At 36.0% G+C, this 21,086-nt stretch overlaps 1 protein-coding gene across 5 annotated transcripts in view; it reads left to right on the forward strand.

The window, feature by feature from the left end:
• The window catches only part of LOC116158634 (inositol hexakisphosphate and diphosphoinositol-pentakisphosphate kinase), a 44,010-nt gene extending 27,581 nt beyond the window's left edge, over window positions 1-16,429 (forward strand). Inside the window, exons 15-21 of one of the 5 annotated variants that reach the window (XR_004142782.1) lie at window positions 748-999; window positions 1,053-1,298; window positions 1,347-1,555; window positions 1,607-1,785; window positions 3,398-3,613; window positions 3,767-3,943; window positions 15,846-15,981. Coding sequence is in view for 4 of the 5 variants with exons in the window: in XM_031471447.1 (XP_031327307.1) it covers window positions 748-999; window positions 1,053-1,298; window positions 1,347-1,555; window positions 1,607-1,785; window positions 3,398-3,613; window positions 15,846-16,094; window positions 16,239-16,369 (1,482 nt within the window). In the remaining variant the exon portion in view is untranslated. Of the gene's footprint in view, window positions 1-747; window positions 1,000-1,052; window positions 1,299-1,346; window positions 1,556-1,606; window positions 1,786-3,384; window positions 3,614-3,766; window positions 3,944-15,845; window positions 16,095-16,238 lie in introns of those variants that run through there. The other 4 variants (XM_031471447.1, XM_031471448.1, XM_031471450.1 and 1 more) reach the window with 4 other exon arrangements.
• The last annotated feature ends 4,657 nt before the right edge of the window (window positions 16,430-21,086 follow it).

Here is a 21,086-nt window from a genome sequence, read left to right on the forward strand (position 1 = left end):
TACGACGAACGGTTCCCGAGATATGGCCGAGGAACAGTCTTATTGGGTCACCCGGTACATCATATAACTGGTTTTCTTTCTGCTATCTAATCTACAAAGTTCAATAGATCCCTGCGATGCTTGAATAAATCTTCATGTAGCATCGTGGGCTCCCCTCTTAGACCATACAGTACATGGACTCTAATTGCAACTCAAATATAGGAGAATGTATTTGCCGTCCCAATTCACGCGGCTCACAGAAAATTACTACAGTTTACGTTCGCCGACTATCAAACATACCGTTTGGTTGGCTTGCGCTCTATATGTCTTCACTAAGTTAATCAAGCCCGTAGTTTTTTCTTTGCATCGCGCCGTGTATTTACGTGTGCACCCGTGTTTTCTAACCGGCGATAAGACGTCCTTATCTTAACATTAATATTAGCCTACGTAGCGATAACGCTCTTATCGCAATGACCTGAAAAAACATGAGATAAACTTTTACAAGTGCTACGTAAATAATCTCAAATTCCAACCAACATTTAACGTTAACAATCAATGAAATTCACATATAGGGTGTCCCATCGTTATTGCAGGTGCCGAAGCGAAATAAAACGTCCGAAAGACGTAATTTATACAACAATATGTAGGACACATTTTGTAATATACTGAAATCAAGATATTATTATGTTAGGATTAAAAATGTGTTGTCAGACCTCATATTTTCTTTCATACATCAACTAAGGGTATTTTATGATGTATCAATTATAGGAGTATGGTTTAACAGCACAAGAGAAATTGTCTATTGGACAGGGTATATGCACTCCTTTACTTAAAAAAATTAGAGCGGATCTTCAGCGTAATATAGAAGAACTGGATGACGAGACAGTCAATCGACTGAATCCGATATATTCACACGGCGTTTCCAGTCCAGGCAGACACGTACGCACCAGATTGTACTTCACCAGCGAGAGTCACGTGCACTCCCTAATTACCTGCCTTCGTTACGGCGGTTTATTCAATGTAAGTTTGCTAAATGGCACTTGGTTACACTGATATTTTTGTTGTGTTCACAGGTCGTTACAGATGAACAGTGGCGACGTGCGATGGAATATGTTTCTATGGTATCCGAGTTAAATTACATGTCTCAGGTGGTAATCATGCTCTATGAAGATCCCACAAAGGATCCTTCGAGCGATGAACGCTTTCATGTCGAACTTCACTTTAGTCCTGGAGTCAATTGCTGTGTTCAAAAAAATTTACCTCCTGGTCCCGGTTTTCGACCGCACTCTCGCAACGATTCTGTAGCTAGCAGAAGCACGGTAATGATTGGGCGAACAAATGCATTAACTGACTCTACAAGTTTTTAGAGTGGAAACAGTTCAGATACTGCGACTCCTGACGAATCCAGAAGTAGTAGGTATTCAACTTGCATCGACGAAGAAATGGAGATGAGCATTGAGGAACGACAAAACAATAACAATAAAGGGATACATTTTCAGCTTAGTCCTAGCGATTTTTCTCCAACTTCACCCTGTAGACATTCCCTTCACAAATCGTCACGATCCATACCTATGGGGTACTATATTTATCTTTCTTTTATTTGGTGAGGTTGCTCAGTAAATTGTAGATCTTGTCATACTGTTAGCGGACACGAGGCGATGAATTTAGCCAAAAGGTTAAATGAAGAGTTGGCCCAACAGGCGCATAGAGAAAAGTATGGTTATAAGCCAGAGAGAGCAAAGAGTCCCGACATTGAGGCTAGATCGAGAAGTTACGATCAGTACGCTATGACTGCAAGAATGCAAGGTTAGATTTTACTAATGTTCATAGTTTCGTTTAACCATTTTAACACAGCAGCTTGCTACTAAAAACCCGTGCGTAATTAATCAGATTAACCGGATTGATGTTCCATATAACCCGGAATCTATTGTTCTAGCAGTATTAGTGTTCTTAAAGCTGTTTTTGAGCTCAGCCCACTTACTGTTTAACCTTGAGTTAGAAAATAGTATCTACTAAAATGAAATCAATGAAGAAAGATTGTAGAATCTATGATCTTTTCCAAAAACTACTACGTCATATCAATATGTATGAGGTGGTGATTACAGAAATGTGGTGTAGAGAGAGATGGGTGTAACTGGCATTAGGTTCATCATGTAGGTACAGTGTGTCCCATTTTTGACACTTATAGGGTGTCTCCATAATAGGTAGTGCTATGAAACTAGTAATATAGCCGTTATGTACTCTTTTCGAGTTAAAATGGTAAAATCAAAATTTGAAAATATTCGCTCACGTAAGAGGTACTGAGGTACGGAGGAAATCAACAAATTGTCAACTTCAAAATGACCCTATAACTTCTTGGTTAAAAGAGATTTCGGCCTATGGCTAAGATCAAAGTGTAGATATAGAAAAATGTTTATTATAGAAGTTTCTTTATAATGTCCGAACCTAACCTAATTTTTTAAATACTTTGTATATTTTAATCTATTTTATCTAAAAAGATAAATTCTCTTCAAAAATATAGTACTAAAAAAATTCAATATTGATTGAACATTCAAAAAAGATTTTAAAATAATGTAAATAAATTGAAAAAAGGTTTAAATGATGCAAAAAATACAAACAACTTTCAAAAAGATTTTTAATTTTATTTATGTATATTTTAATGTATTTAATCTAAAAAGATAGCATATTAAATTCTCTTTTAAGAAAATGGCTGCAGTTTTTGAAACTGACCATGACCGCTGAACGCAGTGTGGATTGGAAATTTTTATATGCAGCCCTTGGCTGAAACCCCGCCCACTTAAAATTAAAGTCTAAAAATAAATAAATAAACTATTTAAATTATATTATTATATTCATTGTGTATATTGAATAGATCTGTTTCCTTCTATACCACATTGCAATCACTACAGTTAGATGAACATGATATTGCTCAAAAACATTCATTGGAAGTACTTAATTTGGTTGACAGCTTGCTATCTATTAGTCATAACAGTATTAATAATAAAAAACATGTAGTGTTGTTTACAAATTAGTATTACTTTGGTGCACCGTTTAAATCATTGCGTTGGGGCCAAAACCAATGGCTTGTAAAATTGAGAATAGATTTTCCTACCTAGACTAATTAAAAATATTAAACGAAAAGGTTTGACTTTGTTTTTTCTCAGTTGAGTAAAGCTAGAATTTGAAACTTATTAATCTTTCACTGACTGTAGTAACATTTGCCGCTTATTAGTATGATAGAAGACGCTTATTTTTAAAGTAATTGGTTACATATACTGATTAAAGGTTTGTTTACTCGATGGAACCGAAGGTACGTTCATTTCAATATACATCTAACAACTTTTATTTTCAAAAGAACTAGTACTGCAGATACAATATGCATCTAAGCATTGCTTATGACAACAGTCATTCATTTTAGAGGTTAGCAGTGGCAGCAGCTGTAGCAAACGTCACCGTCACTCTATTGCAGGGCAAATGACCTACTACAAAATGTTGGGAACTGGTTATGGTCCCCTAACATTTAAAAAGGTCGCGGGAGAGAATACGAACTCGCTGTTCTCTACAGCGGTCATATCCGGCAGTTCCAGCGCGCCCAATTTAAGGGATATGATACCGAGCACAGCTAGCGTCTCAGGTATCGTATATTTCATTTTTTTGTTCTGTTGAAGCAATAATTCATTCTACGGTAAAGTTCATATTTTGTTAGATAAGTTGTAGTAAATGATTTGTGGAATTAATTATTGTATCTTAATAAGTGTAGTGACTGAAATCCCATTGTATAATATAGACAAATACAGTTTACAATTATGGAGGCATTTCAAGTTGCACTCAGTAAGGTGTCAATAAACCCTACCTAAGGTGACCTCAAATTGACATCACAACCACCTACAATACACATAGCGCCATACCATATGGATCAACGGATGGACGATCATAGTAAATATTGCTGTGTGAAATGGTACAGGTACAGGAAAAAATTAAAGTTAACAACACTTTTTTTAACACACACACAAAGCGTTTACACAACGGACAATTTAAAAAAAAGAACAATTCAAGAGAACGACAAAACAGAGACTTTACATAGAGCTGACAGCTTTTAACTCACACATAACTTGGGTAATACAATAACGTGTTGGATGAGTTTAACCAATAATTATCACGGCCGATCGGCTGATAATTAACTACACTTTATCAACTGGACAAGGACTGTCCTTTTAATTGTGGAACCGCATGTGTAAGTTTCAAACGTAATCGGCGAAAACTTGCTCATAGTAGATAAATCTAGCGCAACAACAACGTTTCTTTAATTGACCTCCAAACAGCATCGATTATTTCCAATTCTTTGTACTGAACAGTCAAACCACCTCCACTCATCTGTTCCAAGTGTTTATTCTCCGGCGATTCTCGAAACACGCGGCTTCGTCGCTCGTATTATAATAAACGCCTGCTTTCATTATCTGCACATGGCGTTGTTAGTAAATAAAGCCAATTAATTTGTCCGATAGAAAAGTTTACAAAACATCTGGCTATATAAAACTTTTACCTTATTTATTCCAGTCTAATATTTAAGGAACTCACTAAATACAACAAATACAATTAACTGGTTTAAACAATTTTTAAATTCACAATAATAGTACATTATATATCAAGGTAGAGAAGTCCACTATTATTGCCTGAGCACCAAGATTACATCTCGAGGCGCTTGCGCCGAGGGGTGTAAGGTGCGAAGTAATAGACTTCTCTACCGTGGTATATATACTATTTTTTTCACTACTAGCACTTGAAATCCTCTAAATTAACATATTATATTGATAAGAGAGTTAACGGTTGGACAGAATTGTTTGTTTCTTAATTTAACATGTCAATCAAGTACGTGGAAGTACAAGTCAAACAGGCCGTATTTTGTTCTGTCATTGAGATTTTTCAAAGAGTAATTTCGTTCGAATTTTTTCAAAATGTGATAATTTTAGGTATGTAATTTCTCTGGAAATTGCGAATGGTGGCAATTATTCGTTTTAGAGAACTTGTCTAAACGTTCATTGAGAACAATTTCGGGGTGTGTTTTCTAAAAGTGACAGCGTGACAGTTCTCATTATTGACTACTAGTTAATAATAAAAAATTATTAACCACTTTGAACAAAGGCGCTTTCTTTCGGCTACTTCGCAATCATGATTTCTAGATCGTGATTAGTAGGATCACGTTTTACGAAAGAACGCGCGAATTTAAATCAAAGTATGGTTAAGTTTACATAGCGCACATTTGCATTCGAATTATGTATTTTTTGTTTGGATTATGAAAATAATTTAAATACAAGTGGAAGTACCTGCACGATTATGCTCCGCTTCAGTTACAAATATTGACTAATCTAACATTTGAGCAAAAATATCCTTGCATTTATAGGTTAGGAATTCTTGTCCAAAAAATTTTATGTTCAGTTTGTTCACGATTTTAGCAATCATGATTATAAGATCACACTTCGAAAGAACGTGACTTGACAATCCAAACGCGTTTGGATCACCGAAAGAAAGCGCCTCAAATGCCGAGAAAGCCTACTTTACAAGTGGAAAAAAGGTTAATAATCATGTCATCAGACGCTAGTAGTGAAAAAAAAAATTTTTTCTACGAAAGTGTAGAAACACGATTGTTTTTGTAGGTAAATTGATTGTGAAAACAGGTCTTTGAAACACTAGTGCGGCAATAGTTATTTACCTAACAAGTTCGGTAAGTTAATTTTCCCGCATGAGCACTTTGTTTGCAGCACGACCGTAGGGAGTGCTGCATTTAGTGCGAATGCGGGAAAATTCTTTCCGAAAGAGTTAGGTACAATATTTTTTGTAACGAATTGCGTAAAAAAAAGTCAAAATTAATAAAGTTTTGTAAATTAGCTTTTTTTTAATCATGAGTTGGTAACACAATCATATGTTTGGTTGGTAACATAATTTTGTAACTACCAACTTTTAATAATGCACTGGTCACATTTAAAACTTCCACATCTTTGGTTAATACATATTTTGCCTTTGCAATGAGTGCTACTACTGGTCACGGCATTGCATCGTTTTCACTGAATATCTTGAGTTGCGTAAATACACTCGTTACATTTAAAATCCTTGGAAGCTTTGTGTGTGTTAATATGTGCTTTCTTAAACTGCATATGCCAATAGTTGCAGAATGTCACTGGTCACATTTTAAGACGTTTTAACAATAAATTTTACTTTTTCTTGAGTTCCAATTCTGAAAAATAATTTGATTGCGTTATAACTTCTTGTTTATATATTTACGTAAAACTTAGTGTACGTCTGTTTCCGATTAATCGCACTAAATACCCTCAACCAACGGTTTAATTGATTTTACAGCAGATGACAGTTAACCATGACATGACGTTCGTTGACTTCAATAAGTACTACCAACCGAAGAACGCGCATAACCCTTCTCTCCAGCGGAAACTAAAAAACACCGCGATGCGGGAAAGTCGTTTTCCCGTGCATCGAGGATGCTTGGAAACATTATCTTTCCATTCAATGAGTACAAAAAAATATTTTCTGCACGCATTTTCTACACGCTAATAAACATATGCGAAGTAACTCTTTGTAATTGTATTGCTTTATTCACAGTTTCGTTATATAAGACAATGGTAGAATTTTCTTTGCCTTCTGCTACAGAAAACGTTCTTGGGACATGATTCTTGGAGTCAGGAATCGTTAAGTATCAATAAAATTGCATCTTGTTCTGTGAAATCCGTTACAGTCATTTTACAACGTTCGCTCCGACGGCAAGCTCCAGCCACTCCAAGGACGAGAGCAACCTGTAATTAAATTATGCTTATTTATGATTTAAAAATACAATAAGAAATTGACAAACCTTCATCATTACAAATGTTTCATCAGGCGCTTCTCCCAAAAACTTAGCGATTTGTTCTCTTATGAAAACGCTCCTTTCCGAAACGCTGCTTACACTTTTGGGGTAGCAATTCATGCGAAACCGCATTAGCCATTTCCGCAACGTCCGGCTGGGTGCACATACCTTCTTCATCTTCAGTTTCGTCAAAATCTATCTTAACACTTCTTCACTACGCCACAAATTGTTTGACTTAAATTTACGATTTTTCAAACAATTATGTTTTGTCATGGCAACCGGCTTACTGGATCATTTACAATTGAAACATCCAACTACGATCAGACTATACGATTTTTTGTCGTTATTTGGCTAGTTGAAATTTCTAATTTCTAGAGAAGAATTTTTCACTTTCGTAGAAAAAATAGTATGAAACACGCATGCCGAAACTGTAATTGAAAAACTCGTATAATAGGAACACTCGCTGGCGCTCGTGTTCCTACATTTATACTCGTTTTTCAATAATACCGTTTCTGCACTTGTATTTCAATGTACTATTCCAATTCTCTGTCTTTTGTTACGAAATTTCCCCAAGTCCTATGAAATAAATTGAGACGAATTACATACAGGGTGTCCGAATTCAAGCTCTACCGCATATGAATTAAGCGGGCGAAGGCATAATTTGCCCTTTGCCCCCCCCCTTCCTCCTCCACCTCTTTGTGGTTGTAATTGTATAAACAATCAAACGAACTCATCTGAAGTGAATTTTGAAGCGTTCAGTCCAAATACATTATTGCCCAGGTAGTCTGCTTACAAGCGTTTAAAGAAAATGAAAATTCAGCATTAAGTTTCCAGGGGATACCTAAGGGCGGGGAGGAGGGAATAATGTATTCGGATCGGACGCGTCATATAATTAAAATCGAACCTCACTGGAAGTAAGTTCGTTGAATCGTTTAATTATACTCTTGTCGAGTCCAAAGCGCGCCGTGTAGAATGAGGTTTGAATTTATCTGTATCGATTCCGCCTATAGAAAGCGTTCTTTTGATCCATTTACTCAGAGATTGCGGCTTGGTAGGAGTGTAGGGTTGTCTGCAGGTTAAGAAAAGTAAATTCTGCTCCAGTGTGTTCAAATGATTTTGTTATCTCGATGTATTTTTTAGCGCATTTTTTAAGAATTACAAAAAATTTGCTATTGTTTGCGTTTTGTCCGTCCGGACCCACTTCTACCTTTTGAACTACTTCTAGGGAAATGGTCTTAGAGTCCTAGAATTTTTTTTGCAGTAGATAGGCCTATACCTTGAAGGTGTGCCAGACGGCCATCAAATTTCGCTGTCTGAAAGCCCCCCCACGAATTATTTCCTGAGATGCTGTTTTTGAAAGTAAAATGTGCATAGCTTTTACATACTTCAACCAATTAGTCTCAGATTTTGCATGCCTTTAGTGGTGCTAAGTTAAACTTTACGAAATGGCGGGGGGGGGGACATGTTCTACACTTCATGGTATTCTAATGAAAGGTCTCATCGAAAGGAACCGTTTTCTACCAACTACTGTCCATCTTTCTGTCCTTTTATCAAAGTACGGGGCGGAGGGGTCGGGGGGGGGGGGGTGGAACTAGGAGGTATTATAATGAAAGGTCTTAATTTCTAATTTCATGAAGCATCTTATGAATGATGATGAAGACTGATCTAAAGTCTGGAATTATATGGTTCAATGAGAGTTTAAGGCTCTATCTATAAGGTATCCATTTTTCGAGCACCACTATGGGGATCTCGCTTATCTTAAGATGTAGGGAACAGTTCCCATTTTCCTCAACTCTCCTAGCATTATGGGAGGGTGCGCCATCTTGCTGGAACCATATTGCCTACAAACGATGAATATATTCGTTTTTAATTTTTTCATATAAACTAATCGCACTAGACATTTCTAACCAAAACATATTAAGGCACTTTTTTATGGAGAATTCGAATGTGGTATCACGTTTTTCATCATTTTCAAGAGGGCGGAGAAACACGTAGCGACTTTATTTGTTCTTATGGACGCCATTTTGGATTTTGACATTTTGAGATTACGTTTTTTTAGGTATACTTAGTCCATTTGTTATTACTGTTCCGATATGTAATTAACCCCACTCAATGCAGCGTTAACTTTTTCTACCTCACGACGTCGATTTAAACAAACAATTCTCTCAAACAAACTGCAACACGCTATTGTTGACGTGCAGAATAAGAATGACCAAAGTACGGTTCTGAAACGGTTAATCGATTCTAGATCGTATTGCTTATGTCAAATAATATTAATTGAACTGAATTTCGCTTGCATCCAGTTTTTGTTTACAGCAATGTTGTTTACGCCTACTTGATGCCATGCCATGCAAGCGAAATTCACTTCAATAAATATTCTTTAACGTAAGCGATACGAACTACAATCCCTTAACCGTTGCGTTACCTTACTTTGTTCATTCTTATTCTGCACGTCAACAATAACGCGTTGCAGTTTGTTAGAGAGAATTATTTATATTAAATCGACGAAGTGAAGAAAAAAAGTTAACGTTGCATTTAGGGGGTTGATTACATATCGGAATAGTAATAACGGATGGACTATAGGTCGGTCTTGGTAGCCTCTGGGGTAAACTCAATTGGAGAAACGGTAGCCCCAGGAATTCTGCCGGTCCAGCAGATGGCGGCGGTCACTTCGGTAACACTAAAACAACGTTAAAGGCCACAACCGGCAAATTTCCTAATGAAAGAAAAGCAATTGAGCACAGTTAAAGTAGCGGTTTCTACGGAAAACAATTTCGGGAAAACGTACGGAAAATCCTCCCCCCCCCCCTTTATTCGGAAAGAAAAGCTTACCTTGCGGAAATTAATGGAGCAGAAATGAAAAAAGAACTACAAGCTGTAAAAAAACGGGGCTGTACGCTTAAGGCCTAAACAACTAAAGTGGTTGGTTGTAAGCGGGACGCTCACTAAACCAGCAACTAGAAATCACTAATCGGTTAACAATGCAAAGGGTGCAAAAGCGTTACGGAAAAATTAATTTCAAAGAAAATTACGGAAAATGGTGGTACCTACTTACAAAGCTCACTTGAGACGGTAAAAATGGCAAAACATAATAAACTTACTTACGGCAAGGACAAAAGGCAAAAGATACCCACAAAATCCAGTGTTCTTACAAAGAAATCTGAATTTTGGGGAAATGGAATAGGGAATTTCTAGCTCCTCGCTGTATTCAGTACTAAAGCGGTGCACATTAATTCGGGTTTTAATTAATTACTCGGCCTGTAGTTATCGGAAAAATATAAAATGGACATCGGGCTCCCTGTCTTTTAAAGCGCGCTCGTGTTGATATAATTCTGGACGTCGTCTATCGGTTTTTTTTTACTACTCATTAAAACGTCGTTATTAACCATGCTTACCCAATTAAGCGCATTCAAACTTCAAAACTCATTAATCCAATTAGTATCTATTGTTAATTGGAATTTTCCGGCGCAACAACTGTTGTTGTTATCTACATCCCAGCATGTCTGCAAGACTGATACAACTGGATTTGGAACTTGTTTCTATCCTGGTTTTCGCTTATTATGGGAATCTAAAATGCTTAATAATTAATTAACGGCGATGACATATCAGTCAAATATTAATCGTCTCTCTTCTTCTCTGGCAGGAGAACTTCCGGTGACTGTAAGAATAATTTAAATATTCTTACCGGAACGGTCGCCAAAACTTATAAATTCATTACAAAACTTTCGTAGTTAGCGGCGCGGCGGTACAATAAACAATTACCCCAAAAATGTAAACTCTCCTCAGGCAAATAATTAAATTCCGGAACTCTTTCGTAACGAAGCGACAAACTCGATACAGGGTGTTCAGCAGCTTCATAAATGTACAGTGCGGTCATAACTTTTGGTATGAACTTCGAGGCGGAAAACGGGTAGTTCGTTACAGGTAAAAAATCTTTTTTTTTTCATATGTATGTACCATAATTCTACACTTTTGCCGGTTAGTCAAAGAGCCCAGTAGGAAAGTATACCTTGAACGCCCTGACGATTCTAATAATTTTCATAGGATTCGCCATAAGAAGTTGCCGGTGCCGGCGAAAATCCTACCGAAAGCAATTAAAAAAAATTAACTTCGCCCCTTATTTTTGCAAAATGTACTTTATTGTCCTGGACGTTCAGGAAGAGTACTAAATGGTGCATATGGATGAGTTTTATCGGAAAAAGTCACGGTGCCGGGGCGCAACTTGCCGCAACCCTTGGCACCGGGACTACAAATGGGGTGGTAGATCGTACTAAACTATACAGGGTCATTCTTGACGAGCGTCGGTTAGAAAGATATGGAAAACCTTTGAAAATGAAACTAAACTGATAAGTCCTTTAAGGGTTTTGGCACATGATGAATTGAACTAAAATATTTTCAAGATGGCGCCACTTCCGGAAATACCGGAAGTAGCCATCAACTTTGTTATTTTAAATAGGGACCCCCTATTTTTTCTACATTTTCGGATTCTACGTCGAATTTGGAGTACAACGATACCCATAGTTGACCCTTTGCTCCAAGGGCTTCGCCGATATTCAAGTTTTTATGTCAAAAATTGAATTTGCAGGGGTAATTTTAAAAATTTATTATTCGAAAACGGTGAGAGATATTGCAACACAGTTTTCACTGATTTATTAAAGAAAGATCGAATTTTCTTATGGTATGCGTAACAGTCTAAGAAAGTGTCACTTTTTCAAAGCTCTCAACTTTTAAATATCCATAACTCCATTTTTTCAAATGGCACCCCCCATTTTGTTCTTCACCCTTGTTTTCCTTTTTCCTAGACCTTTAATTTGATACAAAATGTCAAAAGCTCACGGTTTCCGAGATATTCCATGTTTTAGTTACTTCTTGTAGCAAATTTAAAAAAAAATTCATTCGCTTGATGTAATTCTTTTGGTTTTATTATGATAATGTTTAAACGTCAAATTTGCAGGAATAACAGTATGTTACAAACAAAAATACAAAAAAGGAAGCCTGCGGTAGACTCTGAAGGACAAGAAATAACAGCTGTACTGGCGTATTTTGCTACAAATCCAACTGCATCGCTTAATGATATCCAAAGAGAAATTGACATATCAGACACGAGTGCACAAAGATTTCTCAGTACTGGCGTATTTTACAGTTATTTCTTGTTCTTCAGAGTCTACCACAGGCTTCCTTTTTTTGTATTTTTGTTTGAAACGTACCGTTATTCCTGAAATTTTGTATTAATTTGCGAGTTATAACCTCTGTGGGTTGCGCCTTGTCAGGGTATCTTTCGGAAAAAAGACGGCAAGTTCTGGCCGCTATTCGATTATATTCACAGTGTATTAATATTAAATTCAAAAAATCTTCATTAGTGTAACCCAAACGAGCCATTATTGACGAGAAGTATAAGTTCAAGCAGCAAAAATTTGACGTTTAAACATTATCATTATAAAAACAACAGAATAACATCAAATACCTTAATATATTAATACAGGAAACTCGCTACTATTTGCATTTGCTTACGTGTGACACGTGAATGAGCGCCATCTTTACGGCGCGGTGTGCAATGACGAAAAAATAAGAAGAGAATTATTTATATTCCCAAGAGTATTTAACATCATAGGGGTATGATATTATCAAATACCATCATATTATCAGTTTATCCATAAGAATTTTGCAAAATAATCTGTAAAAAATAATAAATACCCTAAAAAAGAGAGTCAATATTCATCTGCTCATTTCTGTAATGGTACCTTGGTAGATAATTTCTTTGCCTTTTCAGGTTTCTAATAAGGTAAGGTAGGGTAAGTTTATTTGGAGGAAGTGAATAATGAAGAAATAATACGAAAACCTTGCGAATACAAGAGGTTTCATATAATAAACTACTAAAGGAAGTCTCTCAGCTAACTTTTAGTGTAGCAGTACCTACAGTTAAATCTTTATTTTGCCTTAAGAGCTTATATATTTTGTAAACAACCTGTTTATGTTTTTAAAAGTCTTTCCTTTGTGTTCTTAAAAAGTTTGTACAATCGGTAACACTTTGCTGAACAATAATGAAGTGCTAGAGCAAAATTCTTCTGCAATTCTGAGTATCTACGACCTCTTGGTTTACATTCAACATTGTCCAATGGGGTCATTATAGAATTACTAGGTCTTAACTTCCTAAGTTCGGATTTCAGTTCTTCATTCTGTTTTTGAAGAGTTAAGACTTGCTGTTTTAAATTTGCAATAGTTTGAGTATATCTGCTTTTATATTTTTGCAACAAACGTAACTTTTTTGCAACAGTATTCGGGGAATCGCACATGTTTCCTTTTCTTTTCTTGAACTCAGAATGGTATTCAGCAACAGTTTGTGGTATACGGTCTTCCATAACATCTGCCTTGAGGTTTTCATTTTGAGGTAACTTACGTTTGAAAGGACCTTTTCTTGTCTTTAATTGAACCCAGTGCAACTTTATACTCGGAATGGCACCCTTAATCAACCTATTCCAAACAAATACACTAATGAGTAAATAAATTCAGAACTACACTTATGTAAATCTCACCCTTGACTAAACAATCGTGTATTTCTGAAATGACTTTCAACAAAATGATCAGAACACACTCTATGGCTTCTGTTTAAACATTTCACACCTCCTTTCTTAAAAATAGCATCCAAGTCGCTTCTTTTGCAGTTGACCATCCACTGCTTGCACCTAAAATGAAAACAATAGTATAAGCTAGGCCCTACACAACATAAAACTTCATAGAAATTTGTGGAAAAATATAAAACTTACAATTTGGGTATATACAATAAAGTTACTTACACTTCTGTATTTAAAGGAAATCGAAAGAATGCTTTTGAACATTTTTTCACAGTGGCATTGCAACAACCATACACAGCACAGACCCCACCAGACATGCTGTTTTACGACTTTTTCTCTTCAAAAAGCCAAATCAAAAGTTGCAAAAATTTCAAATCAAATATGACATTTGATTGTGAATACACCCTACCGCACGGTGGCGCTGCAGTCACTTGCGACAGGTTGTCAATGTGAGTTTCCTGTATTATTATATCGGGCGATCAAAAATGATTGGCTGTCGAGTCGCCTTAGGAAGTTCAAGTTAAATAGGATTTCCCATGTAAACAAAAATTCCAAAGGCGACTAGACAGCCAATCATTTTTGATCGCATTGTATTAAAGTATTTGATAACATCAAGCGACTTAATTTTTTTATCAATTTGCCACAAGAAGTAACTAAAACATGTAATATCTCTGAAACCGTTTGAAGGAGCTTTTGACATTTTGTATCAAATTAAAGGTCTAGGAAAAAGGAAAACAAGGGTGAAGAACAAAATGGGGGGTGCCATTTGAAAAAATGGAGTTATGGATATTTAAAAGTTTAAAAGTTGAGAGCTTTGAAAAAGTGGCGTAGTCTCACTTTCTTAGACTGTTACGCATACCATAAGAAAATTCGATCGTTCTTTAATAAATCAGTGAAAACTGTGTTGCAATATCTCTCACCGTTCTCGAATAATAAATTTTTAAAATTACCCCTGCAAATTCAATTTTTGACATAAAAACTTGAATATCGGCGAAACCCTTGGAGAAAAGGGTCAACTATGGGGTATCGTTGTACTCCAAATTTGACGTAGAATCCGAAAATGTAGAAAAGATAGGGGGTCCCTATTTAAAATAACAAAGTTGATGGCTACTTCCGATATTTCCGGAAGTGGCGCCACCTTGAAAATATTTTAGTTCAATTCATCATGTGTCAAAACCCTTAAAGAACTTATCAGTTTATCTTCATTTTCTAAGGTTTTCCATATCTTTCTAACTGACGCTCGTCAATAATGACCCTGATATATATTATCTATAATGGATAAGGCATTGCATGGTAATTTAAAAATATATATTCAGCTACTATCTCAGATGGAGGGTGGTAACCTACCCCCAGTTCGTGACTTATTTGCTACTTTTTTTGCCAATTTTCCTATCGATCTGATGTTTAGTCTGCCCAGTAGTGCCCATTACATTCTTACTTCCATCTGTGGACAATTTTTTAAAAGTAGAAAACTACTGAGTTTATGGAATTTTCGAATTTACCACTGCCGAGACTTATCGGAGAATAGGAATAAGAATTTTGCACTCAAAATACGTTTGGTTTATTAAGGACCTAACAAGTCCTTGTTGATAAAACTGTTCTTGGCCCAAGGAAAAATCTTATCCGAATCAAAGATCAATAGGCCAAAATTTCAAATTACTTTTGGGTCTTTATACTTTGTTGTATGGGTTTATTATTCTGTAAACCATCTTCAGAATTTTTTAGTTTACGTTTAAACAATGCGTCCAACACGTAATACATGTTTGTCTAGATGTCAAATACACGGTAAACGCTCTTTCGCGCTCGTTCATGCAGTGATGAATGTGATTGTTTACTGCGAATTCCGGTTCATTCCCAACCTACACTGGATCAAACGTTGCTGACAATGTTGTTAATCGATAAGTGGTAAGATAAGATGCGGGCAATAGGATTTCTTGCCAAAACTTCTGACTACGGTAAATCGTTTGCCGAGTTGCTTCATTATTAAAAGATTGATTTGGTACTGGAGAATTTTCGTTTTCATCCTCTTCTATGATGTTGTTTACTGTCCCGACTCCAAAAAAATCTAACTAAATAAATTATTAACCAATTAGGTTAGTTATTTTTTTTCCCAAGTTTCCACTAACCATGTATATCCAAACATTAGATCTATTATGTGATTGTGATAATAAATAGTATTTAAAAACACACATCAGATTAAACATTGTCCTCAAAGTGCTCAATTTGGTTTTTCACAAGAAGTAGGTACTACATAATAACTTGTTGACTAATTTAGAGTATGTTTAGAAAAGATCTACACCGTGTTTTATAGTCTCAAGCTTCGTTTTCGCTAATGAAATAACATTTTGTTGGCGCTTAATATGTGAGGATTGAAAAATAATATTAAATGTTAGAGCACTATCGCAAGTAATTTTTTTTAAACTGAGTTTGTTCTGTTTCAGCATTAGAAGGTATCGGTGGAGTGCCAGCAATAAGGCCGCTGGAGACTTTACACAATGCCTTGTCCTTACGCCAGTTAGATGTTTTTTTAGAAAGTATGACCTTAGCTCCGATTCTTAAAACGCCATCGTCCACACCACCAAAAGTTCCTTGTACGCCTTCGACTACTCCTACGAATACATCTCGAGCACCAGGTTGTAGTAGATGCAATAGTCATTCGCCGCCTTTGAAGTTGCAGTCTCCCTCTAACAGTAAGTATAATATATTTTTATGTGCTATTCCTTCTGCAATCATTAATCACCTACTGCGTGATAGCCAGAAATTATGTGAGCAATTGCAGTTAAGTTAAACGATGTTAAATTATGCAGTCCATAATTTAAATTGAATTAATTTAGGTATAGGTTGGAGTGGTCCGCCTAGTTTCATATCAAGTGGTAGTGGTCCCTCTTCACCCGGTACGTCAGACCTTCACCAGTGCTCCAAAGAAAGCATGGAAACCTTATCAAGCATTATAAGTGATGGATAGATCGTAGATAGGTTAAATTGTGATTATTCTAAAAACTGTTATAGTAAATTGAAAAGAAAAGTCCTGATTTTTTATTGTCAGATGGACCCCAGACCGGAATGTATGGGACTTAAATAAGGAGCAAGTTGTACTAGGTACTCATCACTTTTACTTTAATTGCGTATCTACATAGTAGTTAATATGTATGGAATAAATTCATTTTTAACGTTATTAGGTACTAATGAAAAAAATCTACAAGGTTTGGTTTCGCGGACAAATTAACACCGTAAATCCAGGAAACAAAGAACCAGCAAGAAAAAACCTCGCATACATACACATATACCTACAAGAAATAAGAAAAGAACAAAACCCAAAGAGAAAAATACAAATTTACTCAATTTGTAAATGAAATAGCCGAGGCCAATACAGTTAAACATTATAATAAAAACGTGATATAAGTGACATAATAATTTACAAAATGAAAAGCAGGATGTATCAAATTAGTATAAAAACACATTAAAGACTTCCACTTTTTTGCGCATTTTTGCAAAGTTATTTGTAAAAAGGTAGCTTTTAATCTTACTTTGACTGGCTGCAAATGCAGGCCTGTAGGAGAACGCTTGTAAAAAGACGAGGTGTTTGCACATACTTATAGGGGCCGTGTAATTAACAACTTAAGGGACGGGACTACATGATGTGGGGTCGGCGACATCTGGGCGCCATCCCCGAGCGTGTTTTACTAACGTGATGATTTTTCAGTTTTTTCTTTTCTTCTACAATTTTGGTCTGATTGTTTTCAAATTGGTTACGTCGTAAAGATCTTGTAAACGCGCAACTCATGCGTGACGGAATTTTGTTTTTTTTTGTAGGGCTGAAATTAACCACCTTTTGCAAGGCGTGCGTCTTCGAAGGGCAGTCGACTTTGGACGCCCAAAAGTTTTTTTAAGTTCGAATTGTGGTTTCTTTTTCTCGTGTCGCCAATAGAAGCTCAGGCTATGAGAAGTGTCCCAATAATTGAGTACTATTTGGTGGAGGGTTTGATAATTTTTTTATTTTAAGATATCAATCGACCGGCGACTAGCTCAATCATGAATTCTACTGTAATTAGCTTATTGCACATTTGTTCCTTTGTTTTTAATCCTAAAATCAAAATATGAATTTTCTTTTAAGTTGGTAAACAATAAATAGAAACTTACGATGAAAGATTGAATATATGTGTTAACAAAATAAAATAGATCCGAATTCCAATTTATCCCACATTTTTTTCTTATTTAAAAATTTTACCTTAACAGTGAATTCTGACAATATAAACTCTATATCGTGATCATGATCACGTTTCTTTCTAAACTACCTCTATTTAACCCTCCACAACAATAATAAATATTTATTGATTTGCCTTATTTTTGAGTGGGCGGGGTTTCAGCCAAGGCTGCTCTACCAACCCAACCCACTATACATTTACTATTCATGCCTGAACTCGGATTCGAACCAGGAACCCTTAGCACCACAGTCCAGTTTCAACTGAACTGCGCCGCACGGGCCGGCTATGATAAGACGAATTTATACAAAAACCGATCACTATATAACAAATGGAACTCATTTATGTGAATATTCTCATTCTACTTGACAAATTAAATTGAACTGAAAGAAACAAATCAAAACTCCTGTTAAATATGTCCAAACTCTTTTCTTTTGAGTACTACTTTCAATAAAATAGGTAACCGATAGTTACTTTGATACAAATCGGGAAAAAATTACAGTACCTTACATATAGCACTATCTGGATACATGGTTTTCCTACAGTACCTGGATGTCTGGGAGGACTCACATTCTCAGGATTCTTTTGTAGATAGGTGTTCCTGGTGAAATTTATCAGGCATTGAATTGTCTACGTTCACTGTCTTCTGTCAAGTAGCTTTCGTTTTCACAATACAAATTCAAACTACAACCGATTTAAATTCTTCCAGGCAGCTTTAACTTTGGAAAGGGAAAGTTTTTAACTTACTCAAAACTGGCATTCGAAGTTTTTATTAATTCATCGGATACGTGTGAGCTAGCAGTTTTTTAGACAGTTATAGCACAGATTCTCCAGTTACAGATACGAAATTTGGAGGGGTAAACCACCTTTATTACCCTCCTTTAACAACCCCTCTGAGCACCCCTTCAAAAATTAAAAATAGTAAAGGGGGTTGTGCGGGATTCTTTGTTTAGCAATATACAGTATTTACCACTCGCACGTTATTGGGGCAAAAAATTACCCCCCACTTTTTTGACGGAAATACATGTTTTGAAGCAGTAGTAATCCGAATCAAACAAAATCTTGATGCTGCTGTCGGACCGTCTGTACTCTCATTTCCGGCTAAACGGCGGAACTGATTTTAACCAAATTTTGTACACATATTCTTAGACATAAAAGGGCAGAATCGCGCATGCTCAGGTGTGCGGGTAGCATCTGTACTAGCCACAGCATTTTTTTACATGTGATAAAATCATAACTGAGAAAAACTAAACAATTTACAACATGAATTTTTGAATTGTTTATACAGTAAAACTCTTACAGTTTGCGCACTGCACTGTGTTCATTCCCAGGCGTCGCGTCGTTTAACTGTATTTGATACGGAGTTTTGAGCATATAATATATGACTTTTCTTGAAGATAAATAGAGACATCTATTAATGACAAACAGAAGTAACACAAGCAATATTAATATTTATATATTATTACTCCCGCGCTATATGCACTAACACCCGACTAGCAGACTATTACCATTGTATTTATACGTTTATAAATACAATGCTATTACTACATTATTATTATTATTACATTCAGTACTCACATCTTCAATATTTTACAAGGTTTCACCTTTGAGAAAATCTTGTTAAAAAATGTTCACAGGTTCTCGGACTAATAGGACAACTCAATTAATTCGCTGTGTTTGAAGCTACGAGTAAAAGAGGAGAGAATGTAACGGTGGTGGGAAATAACATAGCACGCGACAGAAGCCATCAAATTACCTCCTTTGCGGTGGCCAGTTATGTTGACTTGACTTGATAAAACAGAAGAGACGATGGCTTGCCAATAGTGACGCGTTTTTTCCCCACTCTTAACCCCGCTTTTTATCCATTTCCGTCGCGTGCCCTTTTAATGCAAGGTTCTCTCCTTTTAAATTTTACTCGTAGGTTTGAAGCATTTGATGTGTTCGCCACGTTCTCGGTCACTTTCAACTGAATTTCAAGTATTTTGACAAATTTGGAGTGGCATTTTTATTAATTAATCTCATTTTCCCAATTTTTGAGGTTAGGAACGAGATTTTGAAAAACGGTTTTCACTGGCCCCTTTGGATGTTATTTGGCTACTTTTTCATAAAGAAAAAGTCACATCATTCTATTTGATTTTTTTTAGGATTATGAGTCATAGTGTCAAAATTAGCGCCCTGGCGGAGAAGGATTCAACTAAATTAACTATATTTTGGTTGATTCTCATTGCCCAAGGAATGCTCTTTTCAACCATAAATAATTTGTTAAAATCGGTCAAACGGTTAAGAAGTTAAAGCAGGTTATTGCAAAAACAATTGAACGCCCCACGCCATCTTTGTTTTTGAAATAACTGAGTTTTTGTTTTTACAAAAATGAGAGATAAACTGGCTCTCTTTAAAAATGTGAAAAAATAACCCCAATTATGCGTAGCAACGGGCGTTATTTCTATAACGCCCAAGGGCGTAATTTCTAGTCCTATAAATATGGAATAATGAATCTGTACGAACTTTTTATTTTCAACAACTAAATAAAAGGAACTGTGTTGATGTCGCATTATCCTACTGCTATTCTTTAAAGTAAAAAGAACAATTCTGGAACTGTCCAGAGAACACCGCAGCAGCTTGACCCAGACCCATTCATTTTCTTTCTTCTTTGTACATCAGATACTGCGGATCAGGTGCTTCTGTAAGAAAGGCGACTCTCTGTTCGCGAGTAAGGATTTTTGATTTTTTTGGACTATAGCTTTTCTGAACTTGTTTTAAACACCGTTGTAGCTGCACGATTTTTTTCGAAATTTTTTTCATAACGGTTTCGTTTATTGTCTCCACAGAATTACTCACCACCCATTTTTCAAAAGTAGCGTACTCTTTTTCGTAAGAGGATTTCGATTTTTGTAGCACTATGGCTTCATTCGCTTTTGCGGCTCGCGCAAGAACGTGGCCGGTAAATGAAATGCTTCGTCTGCCATTTTTCAGAAAATTTTTAGAGTGTTTGACAAATATAGTAAGTAGCTATCTATCTCCATAGATAACTTAATTTTGATGATTCTTATTATCTTCCCATTTAATCATCTGTCACTGCTAATTCTTGGAAAATCATTAAGTATGACATAAAACGTTGAAGGCACCACGGGCGTTATGAACACAACGCCCACGGTCAACGTATAACCCTCGGGCCGGAGGCCCTCGGGTTCTACACTGTTGACCTGGGGCGTTATTTAGTTCATAACGCCTTTGATACCTTAATAACTATTTTAGTTAATTATGCGAAATTTAAAGAAAATACAATTTTAAAATTTAAGATGGCAGTTACGCCCTCTGTTGGTCATTTTTAGAACTTGAAAATATTTTCCAGCGATTCTTCATGCCCGATTTACCCAATAATTGTTTTTTACCCCTAATATGGCCAAGGAACAGTCTTATTGGGTCACCCGGTACAAGCAAGAATTAATAAAACGGATAAAGCTATAATGTGATATTTAT

The sequence above is a fragment of the Photinus pyralis genome, unplaced genomic scaffold (assembly GCF_008802855.1).
Source record: "Photinus pyralis isolate 1611_PpyrPB1 unplaced genomic scaffold, Ppyr1.3 Ppyr1.4_LG1, whole genome shotgun sequence".
Lineage (NCBI taxonomy): Eukaryota > Metazoa > Arthropoda > Insecta > Coleoptera > Lampyridae > Photinus > Photinus pyralis.